At 45.9% G+C, this 25,961-nt stretch overlaps 1 protein-coding gene across 2 annotated transcripts in view; it reads right to left on the minus strand.

The window, feature by feature from the left end:
* Slc6a11 (solute carrier family 6 member 11) overlaps nucleotides 1–25,961 on the minus strand; it is a 128,495-nt gene that overhangs the window by 50,241 nt on the left and 52,293 nt on the right. For both annotated transcript variants that reach the window (XM_047534767.1, XM_047534766.1), the window contains exon 6: nucleotides 15,251–15,385. In XM_047534767.1, coding sequence (XP_047390723.1) covers nucleotides 15,251–15,385 — 135 coding nt within the window. The remainder of the gene's footprint in view (nucleotides 1–15,250; nucleotides 15,386–25,961) is intronic.

The following is a 25,961-nucleotide window of genomic DNA, read 5'->3' on the forward strand; positions in this document are numbered from 1 at the left end:
GTGAGAAAAAAAAAAAAAAAAAAGCCAATCTGAAAAGGCCGTGTCCATTCCCAACTTTGGAATGATTCTGACTATGTGACATTTTGGAACAGGTAAAAATATGGAGATAGGAGCAAGTTCAGGAGAAGGGAGGGGTTGAACAGGCGAAATGCAGAGGATTTTTTTTTTTTTTAGAGCAGTGAAACTGCTGTGCATGATTTTATCATGTTGGGCACATGCCATTATACATTTGTCAAAATCCCCAGAATGTGCAACACCATTAGTGTGGAGCACTAATGCAAACCAGTCTTTAGCTAACAGCAATGTATCAATACAGCTTTAATAAAAAAAAAAAAAGTACTATCCTAACAATAACAGGGAAAACTTAGATGTGAGGGAAACTGAGAGTGCTGTTTGATTTTTCTCTAAAACTGCTAAAAAAATTTAAAAATGTATCAATCTGAAGCGTGCTTACTTATATTTTATATACAGTTTGCGGAAAGGATGGTCCAAGACCCTCCCCCAGTTGAAAACTCCTGTCCTAGAAAACAGAAGCCTTGTCTTTTTCATCCACCCCCCTCTCCTCTCACAGTGCCCAGCAAATGTCTAGCGGGAGTAGACGACTTGGTACATTTCTGTTGATTCATTTAAAAAGCAGAGCCTGGCATAATGCCCAGCACAGAGCAGGTGCTCCATAAATATTTTCTTGATGAATAAACATAAGGTGGGATTTCTAACAAAATGTCTCCTATGAGAATCTCTGGATACAGGCACCGGTCGATCTCCTCTTGTGCTGGTACAGCTTGGTTCACTGCTTTCTGGAGCTCTCCCTGGTCTCTCCTATGGCTACATCACGGTGACATCTCTCATCTCTAGGAGACTGCAGAATCCTCAAGGGCAGGGAACCGCCCGTTTTACCCCGGTGCTTCTGTGCTCTGCCATGTGCGCACCTTGAACGTTTACCGACAGCTCTTTGAAATGACCTTGCTGCCTCTTTCCTGTGTGGAGCTTTCTGAGCTTCTAGAAGCAGCTAGACAAACACTGAGCTCCAGTTATGGTTGCCCATAACATTACAGCTGCAGGGCTTCTTCTCGTACCCCTACCAGACTGCAAGGCCTTCTCCATCCACAGCACAAAGACTCCTTCTTTGCCCAAACTCAAGGCCATTTGATACGTGTCTCTAATTCTTTCATCTTTTCCCCGACTCGCTCTATTCGCTCGTGTTTCCTATACATCCGGAGGAACTTAAACATGTGGCTTCATCTAAACTTACCACATCTGCATGGGGGCAGGAGATGAATAAAAGATGGGACCCTGCCCCCTGGAAGCTTACCAGAGAGGAAACTGAAGCTCAGCGGGGGTGAGTCTCCTGCCCATGGTCACAAAGCAGAAGGCAGTGAGCATCTCTGTTGACTCGAAAACAGAGCAGTGCAGATCTGTTAACTCCAAAACGTGTACTCTTTGCTGCCCGGCTTTGCTGAGCCTCCCTCTTGTCTGAGTAGTTGTCTGAAGTTTCAGCTCTTTTCATGCCAGTGTCTTGTTCAGAAACATTGAATAGCTCCCTCCAGATCACTGAATGAAGTCTCAACTCTTTGGCTTCACAGCCCAGGCTCCCACTGAAGCCCTCAGTCTGTTGTTTTAACCTTAGGTCTTATGATTTCCTATCACAAAATCTATTCTATAGTCACTGGATAGACCAAGTCCTGCACATGTGTACACTTTTCTACTTCTGGTCCTTGCTTACTTCCAAACGGCCTTCCCTTCCTCATCCTTTAGAGATCAGATTAAAGACTACCTTTTTCATAAAGTCTTCTCCAGGACATGCAACTACAAATAATTTTTTCCTCCTCAGACTGTTTCTATTCCTTTATCTAAACCACCATCTGTCCATCTGATCTACTATGCATTCATCTATCCATCCACCCACCATCCATCTGCCCAACCATTCATCCATTCATCTATCCACCATCCATCTACCTACTAACCATCCACCCATCTACCAGTCATCCATCTACCAGGTAGCCACCCATTCATCCACTGACCATCCATTCATCCATCCAGGGCTGCCTTGGAGCTTCCCATATACTCTGTGCCAGGTGCTAGGGAGTCCAGAGTGGACAAGACAGACAAGTTCTTTGCTCACACAGAGCTGAAATTCTAACTGAGAGGACTAAGAGTGAACACATCCACACAGGATATTACTCCAGAAAGCTATCAGCCCTGAGAATAAAGGAAAATGGGGCTTTGTTAAAGTCATGGGGTTTACAGAGGGAAGATTGAGCTCAGCTGGTCAGAGGTGACCTGACATTGGGGCTGAGACCTACAGAGTGAGAGACAGCCAGTCATAGGAATAGCTGAGGAAAGAGTGACCCAGGCAGATGCCAGGGTCCTAAAGTAGGAACGATCCTGGGAGGCCCTGGGCCATGTGGGAGTTGAGGACCAGGCCTTAGCCTTGGCCACAGAGAGAGCAGTCTGGAGTTTAATCCTAAACTAGTAGAGGCAGGTCATAAGCAGGGGAGTTAGACCTTGATTTCTGGTCCTGGAGTAACTGGGATCACAGTAGCCCTCCTGACATGGCAATTGTCAAAGTAGACAACCTATATAGGAGGCAACTGTTTTCAGGCAGTAGAAAATCTTTAGGGCAAGACTGCTAGCCCTGGGGCAAGATGCTCAGCCTACTGCCTGGGGGCAATTTCCTGAACAGGTTGCAGAAACCCTGGGTTCTTCTAGCAGAGTTGTGTGCTCTCACCAAGCACAGGAAGGAGCATAAAGAGTGGGATGGCTGAAATAGCTGGAATCCACAGTAAGGGACGTCAGGAAGGGGCAAGGTGTGTGGGGTGGTGGGGCAGAAGTTCATGGGGAGGTTCCCTGTGAGGCTGTAGCAGGATGGGCTATGAACACCTGGTGTGAGACCACCTACACTTCACTGGAGAACACTGGGGGCCAAACACTGGCTGGGGAAGAATACTACCAGGAGACAGAGGCTCTCACCTGCTGGGCTGGGGAGATATGGTCAACAACATCTCTGGCACCCAAATGAGACACAGAATGGCCTCACCCTGGAAGGGCTTCTTGACCTTGGCACTACTGACCTTGGACCCTGACAGTATTTTGTTGTTTTTGTGGGGGCTGTCCTGTATCCTGTAGGATGTTTTAGCAGCATCTCTGACCTCTGCTGAGGAGATGCCAGTAGCATCCCCAACTCTGATCATGAAAAATATTTCCAGGCAATGCCAAATGTCTCCTGGGAGGCAATTTCCCCAGTTGAGAACCACTGCTCTAGTGTCAAAACTACTCTACACCCAGCTTAATCAAGCATAAAGCCAAGCCCTGACAAGACCTATAGGGGACACAGAGTTTGGAAAGCTATGAAGTTCTACTGAGTCCTATGAAGTTACAGGGGCTTGGGAAATAACTTCAGATTATCACACATCTGCACTAAGAAAACACAGGTGAGCCTAACCAAGTTTAAGGTGATTAGCTAATAATTAAAAACAAAAAAATCAATAAAATAAAAACCAACACTCTTCAGGGGAAGATAACAGAATCCAGAGTATTTACAACATACCCATAAAATGCAGTATTTCATCAAACACTATCAGACATGCAAATAAACAAGAAAACAGGATTCACCCTCTTAAAAAAAGACTGTGGATTTAGCAAAGACTTTAAAGCAGGTACTACAAATATATTCAAAGACTTAAAGGAGAACACATTCAAAGAAGAATGCAAGAAGTTGTATGACCCAGGATCCCTTTACAAAGCACCCTTGGTCTGCTGTGTGAGGGAGTCGCCATGAACTACAGGAAGCAGGGAGCCCATCATGGAGGTTACTCTATTAGCCCAGAGGATGCTAACGTCTGCCTGGTTTGTTCAGGTTGCTTTTCATTTAGTATGTTCAACGGGGATACTGTCAAAGTGGGACTCAGACAAATCAGAGGAGACAAGAAAGAATAGAATGCAGGTCTCAATGTTGGAAACCACGTAAGTACAGGTGAGGGGTCTCCCTATCACAGGAAGAACTGCTCAGAGGCAGGTTGTCCCTGAGGAGATTACATAGGACTAAACCTGCCTAATGCTAAAATTCTAGGATTCTGGCAAAGTAGTCATGCAGGTCTAGGAAGCTCAAAGACTCTAGCGCCAACCTTGCCAGCCCAGGACTGGGTAGACAGAGAAGTCAGAAAATCAGATCCAACAGAGTTTCCGCATTGCACCCTCTGCCCTCTAAGACAGATTCACCTGGGTTCAAGGGCCAACCATGCAAGCTTTAGTCCCTGTAAGCCTCAGTTCCCTTATTTATAAAAGCTTGGAGATGCAAGTTTAAAGTTTAGAGGTCAATGAGAATTTGACTTGTACATAGCACTTAGTCTCCATGTCCAGAACATATTTTTTTCAATAACTATTCGCTGAATGAATTAAATGACATGTTTATGAAGCACAGCACCTGGCATACATGATAAATACTATGACTACATTTTTTTTACACTAGGGATCAAATCTAGGCTCTTACATATGCTAAGCACTGTGCTACCATGGGGCTAATACCCACAGTCTCCAGTGTCACTAATTTTTTTTAAATGTTGCCAAGATTGATGCTTTGAAGACATTTTTTTATAATTTTACTTTTATGTGGTGCTTAGGATTGAACCCAGTGCCTGGCCCCTGCTCGGCAAATGCTCAAATATTGAGCCACAACCCCAGCCCCAGTATAACTGATTTTATAGATACCCACACGGTTCTTTATTCACCAAGACTGCCAATTATAAGGTGCTGCTAAAATGACTCGGAGCTAAAAACCACAAAACTTCACCTGGAGCAAACCTATAGGTCAAACTATTTAACTTCACAGAATCTCAGCAGTGCACAGAACCTCAGTGGGATATACAAGAATTCTGATCCCACAGGGGGCAACTCAAGGAACCCTAGGGAGTCAAGAAAGAACAAAGATCTGCTGCTACCTTGAAGTGTGCATGAGATTAGATAATATTTAATTCCTGAGGAATTTACCTGCAGACTGGAAGGCGCACACCTGCCAGGTCAATTCCAACCCAGCACCGCCCTGCACCACTGTTACACAGACTTAACTGTAAGTCCCAAGAGCCCCGAATGTCTTTGAAAAGAACATCTCCAGTTCCTGGTACCGAGCGCACAGCAAACCAGTCCTGGTGGAACAGTCTCGTGACCCAAACCCAGAATCAAATATATTGAAGGGAAACCTTGTGGGCTTTCCAGTCCCAGGAGTGACCCTCGCATGGGTGATGTTTACAATCTTTTCAGATACGTCTCCAAATGAAGGTTGATAAAGAATATTGGTTTGAAAACTCCTGCAGCCTAGAGGGAGGTCCCTTTTTCATGGGGTCCTTGGCTGAGAATCAGAGTACACTGCCACCAGGTGGCAGCAGATTCCACGGTCACATTTGCAGGTTCGGGCAGGTAGGGTTTTGAACTAGGCAGTCTTATTTTCCCGATTTGGTCTCCTGTGGGGCTGGGGAGGTAGGAGAGATCTGGTGCTCTGAGGTCTACTTCAGTCCCAGGATTCAGACGCCTTTGGCTTCAGGCTCCAGTTCCCTGGACCCTGGAGGAGGCGGACTCTGGTAACCGGTGTCCCAGTGCCCTGGGAAAGCAGACCCCACCATGTGGACCTGTGACTGGCCTTTTCTGCTCTTGCCCTGAAAATACATACTCGAAACACAATGAAGAGAGGAGAGTGGCAGAATCTGGGGCAGGGACAATGGGTTTTCTTGCAAGATCCCTTTGGTTCCCCAAAGACTGAAAAGACAAGAAAGTTAAAAAAGAAAAAAAAAAAATTTTTTTTTGAGGGGAAAAAAAAAAATGAAGTGGAAGCACTCCACACTTCAGAGAGAACAGAGGGCTGACAGAGAAGACAAATAGATGTTTAGAAAGTTATAACAGACCACGGAATGCAAATTGCAGGAGGACAAAGAGGCCGAGCTGCTGTGTTGCTTCAAGTTCTTGACGAGAAACTTAATTTACTGGACCTAAAATAAAGGCACTTGGTTCCGAGTTCAAAGCCCCCCTTTGGGCTGTGGGGCCCGGACTTGTTCTGCCCAGAGCTAGAAAGGTACAGGCCAGGCCCTGGGCTTGGGCACCGAGAACGGGAACCCGGGGTGCTTCGGGAGCTGTCTGCACATTTGTCTCACAACCACCCTGTGCGGTGGGTATTCTTACTCCCGAGGGACAGGTGCCAACCCAGAGCCCACAGCAGGAAAGACATGGGCTAAAGATCGCCCAGCTGGGTAATGGCAGAGAGCCTCGAATTTCCTGCCTTCAACATTAGATTCCGTTACTGTTTCTGAAGAGCAAAGCCACAATGCTCTGTCATAGTGTTATGCTATATCACCTAACACGAAATAACACAGGCCCTCCTAGGAGTTTTCCTCCTTTCCTCGTCTGTCCTCCCTCCCTCCTTCTCTCCTTCTTTCTTCCCTCCCTCCTTTTCTTTCCTTCGATTCCTTCAGAAATACCTATGGAGCATCTACTTTGTCCTAGGTGCCTTCCCAGGGGCTGGAGAGTCAACCGTGAGTGTAACAGACACAGAACGGTGGGTGGAAAGGTGTCTGAGATGTTGGCAGATGCTAGGGAGGGAACCAAGCTGGGGAAATGGACGGGCTGGGCCAGGAGTGGAGTGAAGAAGAGGCTGACCTTTACACAGGTGGTCAGGGAGCCCTCTGAGTATAATGGCCCGGTTGGGCTTTTACACACTTTCCATGGTTATCTTCCTCAACCCACAAAGAAGGTATTATCCCCATTTTACAGATGAGTGAGGCTTCAAAGAGAGGGAGTGGAAATAACTCGTTTTGCCTCCTGGTGAGCGGAGCTGTCTGTGGACACCCATTCTGGAACACTCTGGCCTCCCTGGTTGGGGAGAGGGGAGGGGGTAATATGAATATGCTCTCCATCTCAATACTCCACTACCTTCCGGCAAGTTTCTTGTCACAGAAGCCCAGAGGGGACAGGCAGGTTTGTTATGGGTGGGGACTTTCCTCTTGGACCCCAGAGGCAAGCAAGGTTCAGAGCTTTGCACCAGACATCTGCTGTCCCTTCAGAAATGTAAATGACACAGCAGTGAAGAACTGGCCACCCTGAGCCCCTCATGCAAGCCTGCTGGGAAGGGGAGGTGGCCCAGGTCTGCGAGTAATGGAGATCTGGATTGTGGAGAGACATGGGGCTGGCTGGGGCTCCTCCTGGCATCCCATGGGGGAGTGGGAGAAAGCACCCTGGGGACTGACCCACCTCCCCTATGACCTGCAAGAGCCCCACCCCTCTGGCCCCAGGCCCACCTTGAAGAGAAGTCAACCCTGGTGATGATGACACAGATCACCCCAGCTGTGACGGGAGCAGAGGTGACAGGAGACGGGCCAACCCAGGTTGCCTGTTGTCTCTAACACCAGGTGCATCAGCCACCAGCCTTCCCTGCCTCCCCCACAGGAAGACAAGAGAGGGAAAGGAAGGGTGTGGATACCGCACTCGAACCCCACTCTGCTGCACCAGAGGCACCAGCGGCTGGCAGGCACTGGCCTGGGGATTACCAGTAACGGGTTGCCACCTGCCCTCGACCGACCTCACGGATGGTCCAGAAGCTCTGTTCTCACCCAGCCCAAGGGGACCACCCAGAAGAAGAGCGGTGAGCCTGCACTTCCCCACAGACTGTGGCTCCTGGAGACAGGAGGGCAAATGTGCTCCCACACCCAGGACCCGGGCACGCCCACACGAGATCACTCCTGATGGGATATATTCAGGACAATGTCGCCGGGCTCTGGGGACAGATGAGCAGTACAGAGGATTGTCACAGTATCTGACCTGGGAGGACTTCCCCTCAAGTGCTTGTTTTACCCGCTGTTAGCCCCCAGTCCACCGGAGGCCCCATCCCCGAGGGACTGGATGGAGCAGCCAGGAGGCCTGGCGGGCCTCAGAGTCTGGACACCTCAGTGTGTTCTGGAGCTCACCCCAGAACCCAGCCCCCTGGGCCCCTGGGGCTTTCCTTCCCCTCCATCAGCTCTCCTTCCTGGCTCTCTGCCCACTGGAGGATTCCGGCAGCTGCACAGTGACCCCTGCAGTGCCTCTCAGCCTCAGGAGGCCTGAACACTGCAGCTTCAAGTTTATCCCCAAAGAAACGGGGGTGCCCCCGCTCCCAGACCAGCCAAGCAACCAGCCCACCCACTCCTTCTGGGAACTTTTCTTCCTGGTACAATTGGAAGCGCAAATGGGAAACCAGGTCAGGATCGTTACTTGGGATCATTAAAATACAAGAAGGAAACCAATCTGAAATGGGGGAGAATATCACCAAGAGAGATGAGACTGAGCCTTATACTGACCTCCTGAGAGAAAATGCTCCCAGCCAGCAGCTCCCCTAACCCGCCCTGACTTAGAGCCGTGTCTCAGGTGTCTAGGTGACTCTGTGGCCACCTCAAGTCCTAGCAGTATCCCTCCATGGTTCAACAGCTCCAGCGTCACTGTGTCCCAAATGCTAGCCAACTGCCTTCCGCCTGAGCCATTTTTTGCCATGTCTATCCATATTTGTTCTAATATTTACTTAGTATTTGCCTTTAAAGTGAACCTTTCTTTTAAGTCACACACAATACATATATGCATGCATGCCTAGCATGGCTATGTTGGCATGGATGAGTTTTGTGTGATACACATATCACGGCACCGTGACTCAGTTGCTGGAGAAACATTATTTTTCCTTTTACAATTATGCATTTACTTAATTTGCATGAGGAGGTAAACCTAGGACATAACGGATGTCAAAACCATGTCCTTATTGTTAAGAATGGCTAGAATGAGGCTACACACAATATGTATCAGAGATTACTATTTTCCTTTCCTTCCTTCTCTTTGTGGGGCTGGGGGTGGAATCCAGGGTCTTGCGTGTGCTAGGCAAGCCACTGAGCTACATCCCCAGCCCTCCTTGATATTTGACTTTCAAGGTCATCTACTGGGACAGGCAGGTACCATCTGTAATCCTCATTCTAGGGAAGAGAGCACTTGACCCCCAGAGAGGTGAGGAACCTAACTCGGGACCACACCATCGACAGTGAGAGGGTATGAATGAACTCCAGAACCCTTCCGTCTTTTCATAGTCTGGGATATTCACAAATGGGGACAGCTGGAATTGGGCTATGTTGGGGCTCTTCCTAAACCACATCCCAGTTTCCAAATAAAACAAAAACTCAGCTTACAAGTAGTTTCTTCCCCCTTTCCCTCTTGGGATCACTGTCTTTATCTCTTCCCCAGACAGTTAACAGGTGCTTTAGGGAATCTGCACACAGAGGCCCTTACATTTCTTGGCCATCACTAAGAGAGAATCAGAACACATTACAGCTTACAGATTTGGTAACTTGAGGTTACTAGATTTTTTGTTAAAGAGACACAACATTTACAAACACCAAAAGGGCTCTGGCTCTTAGTTCATTGAACAAACATTTACTGAGCACCTACTATGTACCAGGCACTGGGCCAGTGGTGGGGAGGGCAGATGAGACCTTGTCCCAAGCTGCCTCCTCAGCAAAGCCCTCTTCGGTCGCTCTGTTGAGTACCCTTCTCTCTCCCTCTAGTACTCCAGTCCCTCTGCCTTACTTTGTCTGCAGGGTGCCTGTCACCATCTAGTGGATTATAGGTTTGCTTTTCCATTTTCTTTATTGCCTTCTGCCCTAACTAGGATATAAGCTTCCTGGGGCGGAGATCAATTTTGTTGACTACCGTTATCCTAAATACTCATGAGAATCTCTGACACCAAGGAGGCATTCAGCAGATACCTGTTAAATAAATGGATATCAAATGAATAAAAATCACATCAATAATATGCACACATACATATTTAATTATACAGATGTTACACTGCAAACATAGGTACTTTGGAAAATAAGTATGGAGTACTGGGGGGTGTGCATGGTGGGCAGTTGAGAAAAACTTGCTTGAGAAGGCTGGTTAAACTGAATCCTAAAGGATGAGTGGACGTTAGCCACAGGGGGGAAGGGAGGTCTGGGGATGAGGGGAATATTTCCAATACAGGAAAAGCATGTGCAAGGGCCCTGAGGCAGAAAGAATACATATATTTGAGGTTCCAAAAGGAGGCCACTATCTGGAGTGAATTCAAAGAGGGATAGTGTAATGGGGGATGCAGCAACAAAGAGGCTTCTGGAAGACCTTGGGGGCCTCACCATTTGGATCTTATTCCAAAGACCACAGGGAACCCTAGAAGGGATTTAAGCAGTAGGTGCCCGATGGATTCACATTTCAAAAAGATCACTCTGCTGCTAGATGGGGAGTGGCCTGGAGGGGTCAAAAGTCATTTCTGGAAGACCAGTTGGCAGGCTACTCTGGGTTGCAAATGGGAGCTCGTGGTGGACTGAAGTAGGGTGGTAACAGCAGAGGTAGAGAGCCACATGGACAAAATGGGGTCATGCGAGGGTCAGAGGCCATCGACCCTGCTCATGTGGGGGTGCTCTACAGCAGAGGTCAGAGAACTTTTTCTAGAAAGAGCCAAACAGTAAATATTTGAGTTTTTGCAGATATGCAGGAAAAGCCCGCTTGTAGGGCTGGTTCTTGGCTGATATTTGGGAACACAGCTTTTAAGAGGCTCCCTGTGGTGCTCCCTGATGTGGCCGTTTTGTAGGCGTGGGATGCTGAATTCCACTTAGGCTGACACCTAGACCATTTTAATGAGCAATGTGATTGGTGGGGCACAAACTTTTCCTTCTGAGAGCCTGGAATTCTGCAGGTTGCAATGGCTCATGTTAGGCAGACATAACCCTGCATTCAATAAAATGCCCCCATTAAAATTCCAGGCTCTGAAAACATGACTGGGAATTATTAAAACAGACTTTTTCCCCCTAATTCTGAGTCCATTTGCTGTGAAGAATCACTTTTCTTAGTTTCTATTTAGTTTATGCAAATACAACGAGCAAACATGAATACCTATTCTTACATCCCCCTTCTTTTACAAAATGTCAGAAACTTTGAAAGTTACTCAGTGTCAAATTATGTGGTTAAATCTTGTTCATGCACAAATATGTAACAATTCCACTATTATATATAGTTACAACGTACTAATAAAAAAGTTATTCAGGGCTGGGGTTGTGGCTCAGTGGTAGAGCGCTTGCTTGGCATGTGTGAGGCACTGGGTTCGATTCGTAGCACCACATATAAACGAAATGAAAATAAAGATCCACTGACAACTAAAAAAAAAAAAAAAAGTTATTCAGTACCTTGCATTTTTTTCCTTGTTTGTTTTGGGTACCAGGGATGGAACTCAGGGGCACACGACAACTGAGTCACATCCCCAGCCCTATTTTGTATTTTATTTAGAGACGGTGCCTCAATGAGTTGCTTAGTGCCTTGCTTTTGCTGAGGCTGGCTTTGAACTTGCCGTTCTCCTGCTTCAGCCTCCTGAGCTGCTTTACAGGCATGTGCCACTGCATCCGGCAGCATCTTGCATTTTTAATTCACCAATAGAGTCATTTCTATATCCATCCTTGGAGATCTTATTCTTTCTTTTTTTTCTCCATAGAGAAAAATATTGGCATTGCTAATTTTACCGATCTGTTATTAATAGAAAAATAAGATTTTTCCAAACTTTTGCTATTATAAATAATGTTTCAAAAACAAAAACAACTCTGGACTCAGAGTCAGAGTCCCCGAGCAGGTGTCTCTGGGTAGAAAAGCTGCATGGCTGTGGTATTTCAAAGCTGGAATTCTAGAGGAAGAGTGTGCTCTGGATGCCTTTTCCCAGAAGAAGGAGAAACTGAGTAGAGGAGTTTGGACTCCTGTAGACTCTGCCTGATGAGCCCCATTGTCTTGCTGATGATTGAAATAAACCATAACTGCTTCTAAATCCTATCAATCTAGTGATTCACTAGAAGGATTGGGACCCGCAACACAGGGTTCATACAGCTTCTGCCTCAATTACACCACTCTGTCTTTGCAGCAATGAAGCAGTGCTTGACAATGTGTAAACACATAGTGCAGCAGAGTTCCAAAAAAACATTATTTGTAAAATTGTGCAGAGGGCAACCATAGAAACGAAATGACGTACCCCATTTTTGTACAATGAATCAAAATGTAGTCTGTAAAAAAATTTTAAAAAGTTAAAAAATACTAAAACAAATGTGCAGAGGGATGGATTTGGGCCACAGTTTGCTCATGGAAGTGAACTGTCTGGCTCCACTTTGAAAACCATGAACTGAATTCACACCTTTCATATCATCAAGGAAGAAACTCAGGCCCAGAAGGGGAATGAGAAGGAACCTGCCCAAGGTTAGAATGAGTGGCAGAACCAGGAGAACCTACTTCTCAACTCCCACTTCACTGGGCTCTCTGGTTCTGGTGCTCCAAAATGACTGCTCCATAGGACAGCCCTGCAGATAAGCACTGGCCCAAAAGGAAGGAAATGGTAGGAAATTGGGATGATTAGGGAAGAAGAGATCAATGGTGAACAGCCTGACCATACCTCTGAGCTCCTATCTCTCTCTCTCTCTCTCTCTAGGGTTCTAAGGTCATAGATGCCAACCAGATTTCTGAACTTTTTTTTTTTTTTTTTTTTTTTTGCAATGTGGGTATTGAACCCAGGGATACACTACCACTGAGCTGTGGGGATCCCCAGACCTTTTTTTTTTTTTAATTTTTTGAGACAGGGTCTTGCTTATTTACCCAGGTTGGTCTTGAACTTGTGATCCTCCTGCCTCAACCTTCTGAGTAGCTGGGATTACAGGTGTGCACCACAGCACTCAAATTCTCAACTTCTTCTTCTTTTTCTTTTTTTTCATCATCAGAATCACCTCTGAAACTTCTTATTTTTTTCAGGATTGAGAACCAAACTGAGGGCCTTGCACATGCTAGGTAAGTTCTCTTACCATTGAAGCTTCTTAATATAGAAGCCAAGGGGCTGGAGACGTAACTCAGTGGTAAAGAATTTGTCTAGCACGTACAAGGCCCTGGGTTTGACGTCCAGCACCACATACACAAAAATAGACAGGCGGAAGGGATGCATACACACAAAAATAGATGGATAGACAGACGGAGCTCAGGTGCCTGAATCTCCAGGATTGGGGTCTGGAATCTGCATTTAAAAATGCTCCCATGTATTCTGATGATCAATCAGGTTTGAAAACTCTGGGGGATGCTCAGGACCTTTTGACTCTCTCAAGGACCAGGAAAAAGAAGTCTAGGAGCCAAAGAGAGAAGAAGGAAATATGTTCTGGATCAAGGCAGAGAAAGTGCAGATCTCACAAAAATACACAGACCAGTGTTTTCCAAAACTGCTTCTTCAACTGAGCATCTGCCATGAGAGGTTGGAGTTGGCAAAGATCAACAGTCAGGAGCCAATTTCCTTCTTTCTGGGGATTCTGCCTACAACTCAGGATGCAATTCAGGTGCTTGGAGGTACTCTGAGCTGCAAGGTAGGGCACACTGAGACAAAAATGAGCACTCTTTACACGCCACCATCCTTTTCTTTCACTATGATGAAGGTTTATGTACCAGCACTCCATGGACATTCCCACCCCAGCTCCCCTAACAGGGGAGGCCAAAAACCACAGACCTGACATTTCTTGCAAGTTTCAACTCTCCTAGATTATACAGAGATTCCATGTGATCCATCTATGTTGAAGAGAAAGATGGGTGCCTCCTGGCCCACCCAGATGTCTTTAAGTATGTTATTTTCCACAATGAAATTGCCTGGGGAATTTTAAAGATACTGATATCTGGGAACCACCCCCAGAGAGTTTGTTTTACTTGGTCTGGGTTGTGCTCTGGGAACTGGAACATTTAAAAGCTCCCCAGAAACTTCTGTTATGTAGTGGAGGCTGAGAGCCACTGGGCTTGGCGGGTCAGGTGTCCTGTCTCTCTCTCTTGTTTAATGTACTCCCAAGCACACCACCATGTGCCCCTTAGAGAAGCTTAGGCATAAACACTACCACCTGCTACTCAGGACAGCCAATGCTTTACCAAAGACAACTAATAGGTTAGCCAATTTCTCTCATTCCTTTTTTTTTTTTTCTTTCTGCAAGCCACCACTTGCAGGGGGTAGTTTCTTTCACTAGGATGTACCTCTGCAGAGTTCTGTCATCTTGGATAGGAAAAAAAAATGTTTGCAATTTCAACTAACTCCTAACTTAAACCATTTTCTTCAATTATGAATGCAAGGGCAGGCAATAACCTCTAGTACCATCTACAATGGAAATCCCAGATATTTCATACTATGACTGCTACCTCAAAATGTCAAGTATGCTCAGTATTGCTTTGAATTCATGGTACCAAGCCTCCCTAATCCAGAATCCAAAATTTGACTCTTTTGGTAGAGGATTGAATCTAGGGGTGCTTAACCACAGAGCCACATCCCCAGCCATTTTCATATTTTATTAAGAGACAGGGTTCGCTAAGTTGCTTAGGGCCTTCCTAAGTTGCTGAGGCTGACCTTGAACTTGTAATCCTCCTGCCTCAACCTCCCAAGTTGCTGGGAATTTGAGCCTTGATATGTCACAAATCAAAGTCCCCACACCGTGAAACTCCATTTTGTGTATAAAATTATTAAAAATACTGAATAAATTACCTTTGGACTATGTCTACAAGATATACATGAAACAAATGAACTTTGTGTTTAGAATTGGGTCCTCTCCCCAAGATATCTCATTATGTATATGCAAATATTCCAAAATTTGAAAAAAATCCAAATTCTGAAACATTTCTGGTCTCAAGTCTCAAGCTCTTTAAAAAAAAAACAAACTTTTAGCTGAAGATGGACACATACCTTCATTTATCTATTTATATGTGGTGCTAAGGATCGAACCCAATGCCTCACACAGGCTAGGCAAGCGCTCTACCACTGAGCTAAAACCCCAGACCTCAAGCACTTTGCACAAGGAATCCTCAACCGGTAGTTGTCAGACCTGCTTGCGGATCTTGCTATTTAAGGTACTGATTAAAAAAAAAAAAAAAAGTGGGGCTGGGGATATAGCTCAGTTGGTAGAGTGATTGCCTCGCAAGCACAAGGCCCTGGGTTCAAGCCCCAGCACCGCAAAAAAAGTGCCTATATAATCTATGTGGCAAATTTGCCTTTTGCAAAACATAACTATATTTTCATATCTTCTATTCCTACAAATGTAATGGATGCATTAAAAATTTTTTATCTTGAGACGAGATCCACAGGTCTCCGACTTGTTTAACTGGCCATTGAGCCTCGGGAGCTGGGGACAGGGCTTTGCGGAAAGCTTCCACTGGCTGTGGGTGACATGGAGCAGACAGCCCTTACCTGTGGGTCTGAGAGCCGCGAGAGGTCAGGGTACAGGTAGAACTTGATGCCTTCAGAGGCCCCCGGCAACGTCACCCCTCGGATCAGCAGGATCAGAAGCATGATGTAGGGGAATGTCGCGGTGACGTACACAACCTGCCCGGGGAAAGGAGAGCACAGACTCAAGAAGGGGTGACAATGCCGGGGTTGCTTCGCTTAGCACAACATCCCCAACGTCCTCCATGTGGCTGCACATTGCACAGTGTCCCTTCTGAAGGCTGACTGGTGTGTCACTGTGTGTATGTTCTGTTTCTGTATTTGTTCATGTGACCCAGTCACAGAAACGTGAACGCAGCCATCTCTCAGCAACCAAGCAGGTTGACTGCAGCAGCCCTGGGGGCGCCCACATCAGTGGATGCTCACGGCCCTTATATAAAATGGCCTAGTATTTGCAGAAGTCCTGGGTCCATCCTCTTGTGTCCTCGAAATCATCGTTCGATGACTCAGAAACTGTGAAAAAAAAAAGTAATTTTACTGTACAAGGGGAAAGTCTACATGCTCAGGTTTTAAGGATTATTTTCTATCCTCTTCGGTGAAATCCACAGATGCAGCACCAAGAGCCGACTGCACTGCATGATTTCTCTATTACGAGGTATCAGATACAGTCAGATTCACAGAATCAAAGAATGAACTTGAAACGGTGGTTGTGAGGGAGGAAAAAGAGAGAGTTGCTAGTCAATAAGCAAAAGGTTTGCCATCAAGTAAGAGGAATATGGTCTGGAGATCTGCAGCCTAGCATTGTATCTGGAGTCAACAAGAATGGATTGTACACTTAGAAATTTATTTTCATTATTTATTTATTCATTTGGATACCAGGGATTGAACTCAGGGGCACTTGACCACTGAGTCACATCCCCAGCCCTCTTTTGTATTTTGAGACAGGGTCTCACTGAGTTGCTTAGTGCTTCACTGTTGCTGAGGCTGGCTTTGAACTCGCAATCCTCCTGCCTTAGTCTCCTGAGCCACTGGGATTACAGGTATGTGCCACGGCGCCTGGCTCTGTTTCATTTTCTAAAAAGTTGGCCACGATCCTTGAAATCCATTTCATAATTCACCAGTGAGCCACAATCCACAGTTTTGAAAAAAAAAAATAGTGCTCTTAATAAAAATCAAGTTTTTAGGACCCAAGACAGGATAGGAGAGGGGAAGAAAGTAGAGAAGAGAGTGGAGGGAGAGAGGAGAAGGGAGAAAAGAAAACTGGGGCAGAGAAGTGCTGGCATGTGCCTGAAGTCATTTCAGCTTGCTCAGCTTGGAGGCAGGTGTTTGGACCCAATGAACCTGAGAGACCCTTTCAGCTGGCAGATTCTGAGTAAGAACTGAGATGAGGGGAAGGCACACAAACCTTCCCTGCACAAAAGCTGCCTAGAAGGAACCAGCTAGACCTTCGCACGCTACACGAATCCCAGTCCTGGGGCCTGCACGCAGGCACCAGCCACACCTCCCACCTGAGGTCCCTGCAGGGCTTGGTGTCCTGCCAGGTCTGATATTTTCTCCTTTGTCACCTTCTCTCCACTGCCTTGGTCGCATTCCCTGGTGGGGCCTACTGCTCCATCAGTTAGACCAGGAACTTGGCAGGAAGCCAGAGACACTTCTGAGAATCCGAGGACAGCTCTGGGCCTTCCCAGCAAAAGTACAGGCACAGAGATGAATGAATCTCTGTGATGGGCAGACTCAGTTTCCCTGAGTTCGGAGACCTTCAGCTCTGGTTTCACTTCTTGCTCCTGCTCAGCCCAAGTCTTCTTTGGCCAGTAGAGTTCAATCCATTCGTTCGTTCACATTTGCTCAGTCACATGCCTACTCACACACTCACTCAGATACCACAAGTGCTCCTATGGACCCAGCACGAGCGAAGCCCTGGAATGTGTAACTTGTGGGATGGGATTTCTGCTCCAAGAGACTTTCAACTGGTAGAAAAGACAGACATGCAGAAAGACAGATAATGGGTTGTATAATTAGGGGAGGGCAAAAGAGGAAGGGAGAGGAAGCAGCTCAAGACAGGAGCAGTCAGGGGAGGCTCCTCCAAAGAGGGGACCCAGATGCTGGCCCACAGAGGACAAGAGGAGTTCAGGACATGGAAAATGGGGATGGAAGGAAGAGGGAAACAGAGTTCCTGCTTTATGCCAAGCATTTGTGTAGGACTTCATTTCCTGACGAGGTCCTCTTTTTACACACGAGAAAGTTGGGAGAGATCACCAGTAATGGGTCCAAGGTTGCCTAGAGAATGAATGGTGACCAGATGTGGGATTCACAGCAAGCCCTGCCTGACTCCAAGGACATGTATTCGCCCATCATGACAGCCATAGGAACACCATGTTATTTTTTTCTGTTTGGGAGACAAGACTCTTAGAGAAGCTAAGTGGTTCCATTAACATGTCACAAAGCAGAGATTAATCCCAGACCTCAGAAAGTAGGAAATCAGTACCAACAGAGGATAGTGATGATGGGTCCTGTGGACATAACCTGGAAGGTTGGATCATTTTATCCACATACTTCTATAATCAATGATAATGATGGCACTGTCCCCAGAGCACTCAGACCCAACCCACCAATTCCTGCATCCCTGTGTCCAAGTCAACCACTGGTTCGACTGACACGTCACGAACTCAACATAAATTCTTGCCATCATATATAATCCAGAAAAGGTGCACACGAGTCAAACATAGAAGAGCTATTGATATTGATAATAAAAAATAAGAGGATAGCAATTGATATTAATAATAAATAAGAGGCCAGCAACCAATAAAGGTTGATGGTTCCCGCCCAGTACTATAAAATCTCTGCTTTCATTTAGCTTTCTGGGCACTATCTAGAATAGATCTTCAGCATCTCATATCAATTCTTTTTAAAAATTTTTTTGTTTCTAGTTGTAGATGGACATGACACCTTTATTTTATTTATTTATGTGGTACTGATGATGGAACCCAGTGCCCCACACAAGCGAGGCAAGCCCTCTACCACTGACCTATGACCCCAGCATTCACGTCAATTCTTGATTGTTCTTCCTCCAAAATGAATGCGCATTCTCAGTCAGTGACCTTAACCTGACAGTAAGTCAAGTTAAGGCTAACAAATTGTTGTTTTCGCTCAATAATTTCTAGTTGTCTCTGTTGTATGGTAGATTAATTTATCTGCAATGGCCAGGAGTTGACCTGTTCTAGATTCATGATATCTCTGAAATTTAGCTATCTAAACCCCCCATGCTCAGACAATTTAAGGAACAGAACATTACCATGTCAAACACAAGAACAACTCAAAATCTTAGAGATTTGTCCTTCACCTGTGAGACCGCCTGGATGTGACTAAACTTGCCAGTTATGCTCTGCCCAGTCTCTATGGAGTGGACTGGGTCTCTAGGGGGTTTGTAGGCAGAAGGGGGTCACTTATAACCTGGTTAAATGTACCCAGGCTGTGCCCAGGCAACCCACATAGGTGACTCAGTGACTAGTACAGTGGCATGATTCATTAAGTGGCTGATGATTATTTTGAAGCAATTCCGTTTAGAGGTCTAAATTAGTGCTCTTGCTTTCTCAATTACTTTTAGGAGAGCCACATTCCCTCCACTGGAATCCACAACTTCACTTTTATGCTCCTTTTACAAAACCATAAAGGAAATAAAATATTCAAATGAATTGCCCAAAGACCTGAGTGCAGACGAGTTTAGCTGCCAAGATTAAACCACTGGCTGGCACACATTACCCTAGAAAAATTCATTTGTAAGCTAAGGTTTGAGAGCCTCGAGTTAGGGTACAAAAGGTGGTTTAGGGGCACTATTATGTAATGCATATAAGAGGAGGGTGGTGTGAAAGCTGTAAATGTAATGCAGAGGACAGTCAAATATGTTGCTGGTCCTAGTTCTTCTAAAAGCCCCTTCTAATCTATGTTTATCCTTGGCCACACAAGACATTTGGACATTCTTTTGATTTTTTTTTCCCTGAGAACAGCTGTAGACTGTCAAAACCCATACAGATCTTGTCATCAAGAGATTGCTCATGAATGACACGCATGCTCTCATTCGTCCTTCCTGTGCTCTTGTCAGGCATCACCAATTGATCACAGCATTCTTTGCAGCTAAGCCTGGATGCAGCCTCAGAAACACCTCCACACAGTCCTCCAGGCAGACCCCATAATCAGCTGGGATGAAATCCCTCTCTCTGTTAACCGTGATCTCATCCATGTTTCATCTGCACATTTTCAGAGTCTTCTGAAGTTCAACGGAGTGGTAACATAGTAGGAAATAAGGATCAAGACACGGAGATCTGGAAGCAACTTTATTAGTGGCACCACGGCCCAGAGGGATAATTCCCAAAGTCTGACCCCGAGCACGAGCAGAGTTTTTACTTTTATACATAAGCAGGTTTTGGGTACATCAAGGCAAGGAAGTTGGTGCAATTCTATAGGAGGGCGCATTCTACATTCCTTATATGGGTGCAAGTTTGCCAACAGTCTAGGGACTCTTAGCTCATACAGCGTAGGGACTTTGACTGCATCAGGCCTAAAGGGGGATTGTCCTGCCCCTGTTGCTTTGTTTCTTGCTTCTGCTACTGTGGTTACCTTTTACTCACTGCAAGCCTCTAGGGTTAAATGTCATGTAAGCAGAGCTGCTGTGTGTCAGTATGCAAAACCACAGCCTGTCAGCTCTTAAGTTGCTAACGTTCCCATTTCGCTCTACCACATTGAGACCTCAGTCCTGACCTCAAGGAAAGACTTGGTGTCTGTGTGCGTGCACACCAGGGTCATGGCAACACACAGGTGAGATCGGATAGGAAAAGAAGACTACAGAGATAGGTAGGAAAATCACTTCCAGGGTCTCTGAAATAGGATTTTTAAAAGTCAGTAGGAGCTGAGTTGCCAAGTATAAACAGGAATGGGAGAGGCTGAGTCAAGCAGCCAAGAGTGCAGAAATGGACACAGAACATTGCCCTCTGGGACATCTAGGAGCCCTCAGGTGGTGACCCAGGTGCTCAGGCTGGAGTTAGCCTTGCCTCTTTCCTCAGCTGGCCCCACATGCAATCAGTGACCATGTCCTGCCCATCTCATCTCCAACTATATTCTGAAATTGCGCCCCATCCCTCCCCATCCCTGGGCCCTTCATCAGCTTCCTTCTCAGTCACTGTGACAGGTTCACACAGCAGCCCAAGGTGCAAAAATATTAATCTACTATGTCTCTTCCCAGCTCCTCTGGGACTACCCACTCCCTACCTGGTCCCACATTCAAGGTGGGTGAGGTCTAGTGAAAAGGTTGGGCTTTGAGTGAGATAACCCTGGGATGAAGTTCAGCTCTGCTCAAACTTCCTGTGTGCTTTGGTTTGTCTCTACCCTTCTCCAGTCACCAGATTCTTCACTGTCAGGGAACATGCCAGCTTTTTTGGGGGAGGGGGGGCAGTGGTAATTAGGGATTAAACCCAGGGGTGCTCAACCACTGAGCCATATCCCCAACCCTTTTTATATTTTATTTAGAGACAGGGTCTCGCTGAGTTGCTCAGGGACTCACTAAGTTATTGAGGCTGGCTTTGAACTTGCGATCCTCCTGCCTCAGCCTCCTCTGCCCCTGAGATTACAGGTGTACCACTGTGCCCAGTCTCCTGCCAGGCTTCTTAAAGAATTCTTGCCTCTTCTTAGCCTCTGTCTGTTCACAGTTCTCTGTCTGTCTCCAGTTCTCGGCCACCCAAGGTGTTCATCTTCTGTATGTCTATATCCCCACACATAGGACTGAGGACTCTTCAAACTCAGATGTCCTGCCCTCCCTTGAGAAGTCACTGTCCTGTTGTAGACAGGCCTGGAAGCAGGGGCTCAGAGTGATCAGTTTGAAACTTGTCTGTCTTACTATAGGAGCCACCCCGCCTTAACCTGTAAGCCACACTGTCTGCCCAGATGTGATGGAAAGGACAGTTGCCACATCCTCCTTGAGACCCACCCCACATCCATCACCCTGGCATTCCAGAATTCTCCTGGCACCTAGAAGTGTTCTCTGCCAGCAGTTTCCTTGCCTTGTAAAGATTTAAGATTTTTAAGATACAAGGGATTTTTGTCTTTTACTTTCCATGCTGCACCCACAAAACCATCAACTGTACTTAATCCATACTTATTAGATGGATGAAAAAAAAAAGCAGGGTGAGATGAGGATCTCAGGTTAGAAGGCAGGTTTTTAAGAACACAACTTTGTTCTGTCTCCACAGGAAATACAGGATCCACATAAATCAAGATTTAGGAATTTGGACCAGAGTTTAAGAGGTGTGTTTATCACTAAAGATGTCTCGAGGGATTTGGTTTTGAAAGACAGCCCAGGTTAGGTACAGAGGGCAGGAAAGTTCAAATGCAAGGTGCTTCCTGGCAAACTTGGGTCCCGCTGAAGATGTCTGAGGACCCAGGATTTGTTTGGAAGAGGCAAGAGGTTGCTGCAGGGCTCAGGCATTCTGCTAAATTATACAGCGTTCGCTGATGGGCACAATAAGGTCTCTGACAAGGTACCATCAAGCCTGGTTGTTATTGCCGGGGGTGGTTCAGACTCAGAGGGGTGGGTGTGGGAGAAGGAGGGTCTAACCTGTCAGACATCTCAGGCCTGTGACAGGAGGCCTGGCTGCCCCCAAACACACCCCTTGGTTAAGAAGGGATTTTTACTATTGTTTAATTCCCTTTGAGCAGGTCAAGTCCTTCTGAATAGAAAGGTTAGCGCAATTGGTGGTAATTATACTGTATCCTGTCTTAATTGACTCTAATTGCTCATTTGCATCCCAATACTGGAATTGTGGGGAATTGTTTCTCCCCCTATTTCCAGGACACAACTATTTATTTCAGAGCAGGGAGACTGTCTGATCATTGGGAATGCCAGGAAAGTCGTAGAAGGGCCGCCCCTCCCGAAGTTTTTCGGGCTAATGGGGTCAGTTGGAAACTTGAGTGTTGTTCAAAAGGCATTTGGAAAGCAAGATGGCATGGGAGTAAGAACCCAGGACCACAGGGTCAGCAGATCCAACATGTGGGCAGCAGCTTGGGCAAGTGCTGACCCCTCTGGGATGGCATTTTACCATCTGCAAAGGGACAGCAGCAGACTAATCCAAACTTTCCCATGTATGGGTATTCCTCTGTATTATTTACTTAATGTTTTCTATAAATCTTTTAGATATCTCATGCTAGTAGACATGCGGGATGAGAAAACTGTGAATCATCACCATACACAAAATGATTATGTCCGAGCACAAACAACTAAACGCAGTGAAAATAAAATGTGATGAAATTCAAGCCAGAGACGCTGAGTCCGAGCTGTGTTCAGTCTTTGTTCAAAGCAAGAGTAGCAAGTCCAACAGGGGCGCTAAAGGTAAACCAGCATTTCAGTGTACCTTTCGCCTCTGGAGACATGAAAAGGGGGTGGCTGTCTCACGAGGTGACTGGACGCTGTTCAATCTGGTTTGTGCCTCACTAAAATCATCCTGTGGATGGATGGTGGGAAGACTCTTCCTGCATGTGTGGGAAAGACCAGATGGATGATTTATGAAGTCCTTCCCAGCTGTCACAGTGTTTTCTAGAAGAGAACAATTGTCAATGGCAACACTTTTCTCAAGGAACCAGGCCTTCTTGGAGCTCTCCAGGGTCCTGACACTGATTTGGCCTGAACCTCCTATGAGACAGCTAACCAGAGCCTTGCTGTTAACTTGAGCACCTATTGGGTGCCAGAGGTGTCCCATGTAGTGTCTCTGACTGATCTTCATACCACTCGAATGGGTTCTGTCTCCACTTTGTAGACTAAACCCCAGAAAGCTAGGAAGGTGGCTTGTCCTATGTCACAGAGCTAGATGTGCTCAGAAGTTCCCTCTCTCCACCACACATGCTGCATGTGTTCTCTAGAGCTACCTTCAACTCCTGTCTTCTCTTCTGGCTGTCCTTAACCTCAGCCATCTGCTTGCCTGACATTTGGCAGAAATCCATTGCCCACTAACCCAGCCAAGGAAATACCATCACTAGCCCTGTTCACTTCCCTTTCTAATTAGTCCCACCTCTATGCCTGGGGCACATCTGCCCATCCCATATGGTTGCAAAGTATGGCATGGAACATCCAATCTTTAAACAACCACTCTTTTGAATATTAACAGACCCCTCCCCACACTCTTCAGCTTTTCAGAGGCCACTACCCAAGTTCCCAGGAGAAAACACTATAGCAGTCACCAAATAGTCTGGCATAGCCACCAATACAGGATCACTGGGAAAAGATACTAGGAAAATGTAAATCTGAAGAAGGGAGGCCACCATGGATACACCTGGCCTCCCTAAAAGTTTTTTTACTGTGTTTAGAGTTGCCATTCTAGAACATTCTAACAGAGAAATTGTAAAGGTAGGACATTTGTAAATTGCAAATTTGGCAACTTGTTTGTTTTAAGCAATCAAATTCTAAATAGGTAGTGTCATGTTTTCACTGGGAAATAAAGATATTTCTTATGAGATGTAATAGTATTTTAACAAAGCAGCAGTATTTCCACAAGAAACTGAAGTTATAATTTTTGAACAAGAAGTGGTTTAACTGTGAAAGTTAGACCACATGTAGAGACTAAAAGTAATATAATAAAATAATGTCCTGCTTTAGGATGCAGGTTTCAGGGGATCATCCCTGAACTGGGTTGTGGAAGAAAAGGGGGTGGGTGTTGAGATATAGGATTAGAGCAGGAAGGAGCTTACAGGGTGGGAAAAGAAGGTTCTAGTCACCCTTCTATCACAGCATGGAGACCATAAGCCCTCTGCTAATATCTACTCTTTCCTCTGCAATAACAAAAACTCTTCATTTCTTATCAGATCCATGATCAGAAAAGACAATACTTCCCAGACTCCCTTGTGGCTAAATGGGCCCATGTGACCATATCTGGCCAATAAGATATGAATGAAGGTACTACATACAACTTTATGGTCAGGTCCTTAAAGGTAAAGGCTGTATCCTATCCCTACCTTCTTGCCCTTGCCTTGGGCAAGAGAAGATGGTTAGGTCCCTGAACTTGGGGAGCTCACACCTGGACTGTTATGGGAGAGAGAAACAAGCCACTGCTTACATTCTTGCTCTCTGAAGTTTCCATAATAAGAGTCAAACATGGAACCTAAATATCCAATCACCCATGGCCTCTGTGATCTTGGGGAAGTTCTCTCCCACTCTATTATTTCTTGTTAAATGAAGGCACTTCTCCTATGACCTACAAAGAGAAGTTTCTGAGGATGACCTGAGGATCTTGAAGGTGGACCACTGAGAGTGACCATCTTCTCCATCTGGAACCAAGCAAGAATATCAGTAAATAGAATCAAGAAGACTCTAGAAAGGTCTAGTCTGTAAAATTAAAGGAGCAGTTAAAACAGACCTGCCAAAGATACCACCAATTTTTAGAAGCCACTGTGTTAACCTTCTCTGTATCATTTTAGAAACTGATGGAGGAGCTATATTTGGTGTGAGCCCCATCACCAAGCACAAGGTGTGGGCATGGGTTGGAAGATTACTGAGATCTGAATGAGCTTCCCTCTTCCTCATGGGTGAGGTGCAGATAATGCCTATTTCACATGATGATGTGAAGGTAGATTAGAGATCACCATGCAAAACATGACATGAACACATTGCTCAATAATGAGAAAGTCAGGGATGGCTTTGCTGGCCAGCACTTGGCACTAAGCAAGGCCTCTCCAACCCCATGACTGAGTGGCCTTGGCTGGCAGAGAACAGCATATTTGGGGGTTCAGGAATGCATACAGAGTGGCCAGAATCAGCTTCATTTCAGCTGTCAGTGGGGACAGGAACTGGCTCTTGGAAATCCTTACAGAATCTTCCCACTGACAGATGGGGATGACCAGCAATGTGGTAAGAGTGGAAGGTTGAAGTCAATGACTGGGAAAATCTGGGTGGATAGAATCAAGGAAGAAGAAAAATCTCAGGGCAGAAGGAAATATATACAGCTGCCAGAGGGAGCTGCTGCAGCTACTCTCAAAGCAAGGTCAGAGAGCATTAAGAGTCAGTTGGAGTGGCCATTGGAGAATCCTCTCTGGAATCCCAACTCCAGCCAGCAGCTGGAGCAGCTCAGGAGCCAGGGTGCAGATGGTACTTACACGGAATGGAAGAAATTACACCAGGATGAAACCTGGTTACCACCAAATTCCAATTTGAAAGGGGGAAAAAAAGACAGTCAGAAGTTGAGTTTAAGAGAAGGAAGGATGGGACTCAAGTGTGTCCATGATAGACAAATAGAAAATGGGGATAAAAACTGCCCTATAAAAGGGGAAGCCAGACTCTCAGGAGAAGCTAAGGACAATGAAAATGTTTGATCTTTTCCTTCCTTCCTTCCTTCTTTCTTTCCTTCCTTCCTTCCTTCCTTCTTTCCTTCCTTCCTTCCTTCCTCCTTACCTCCTTTCTTTCTTTCTGTCTTTCCTTCCTTCCTTCTTTCCTTCTTTCTTCCTTCCTTCCTCTCTCTCTCTCTCTCTCTCTCTCTCTCTCTCTCTCTCTCTCTTTCTTTCTTTCTTTCGAACCCAGAACCTTGTCCATGGTAGGCAAGAACTTTGTTTCTGAGCTATATCCCCAGTGCACACGGTCAATCTTGATGACACACCAGGAACCTAATAAGGAAAGAGCCTGTCCCCACCCTCCACCCTTCAGGAGATCTCAGTTGCTGGGAACTCAGGCACAGCTCATCCAAGTAAAATTGCTGAGACTTCAGAT

Source organism: Sciurus carolinensis, chromosome 19 (assembly GCF_902686445.1).
Source record: "Sciurus carolinensis chromosome 19, mSciCar1.2, whole genome shotgun sequence".
Lineage (NCBI taxonomy): Eukaryota > Metazoa > Chordata > Mammalia > Rodentia > Sciuridae > Sciurus > Sciurus carolinensis.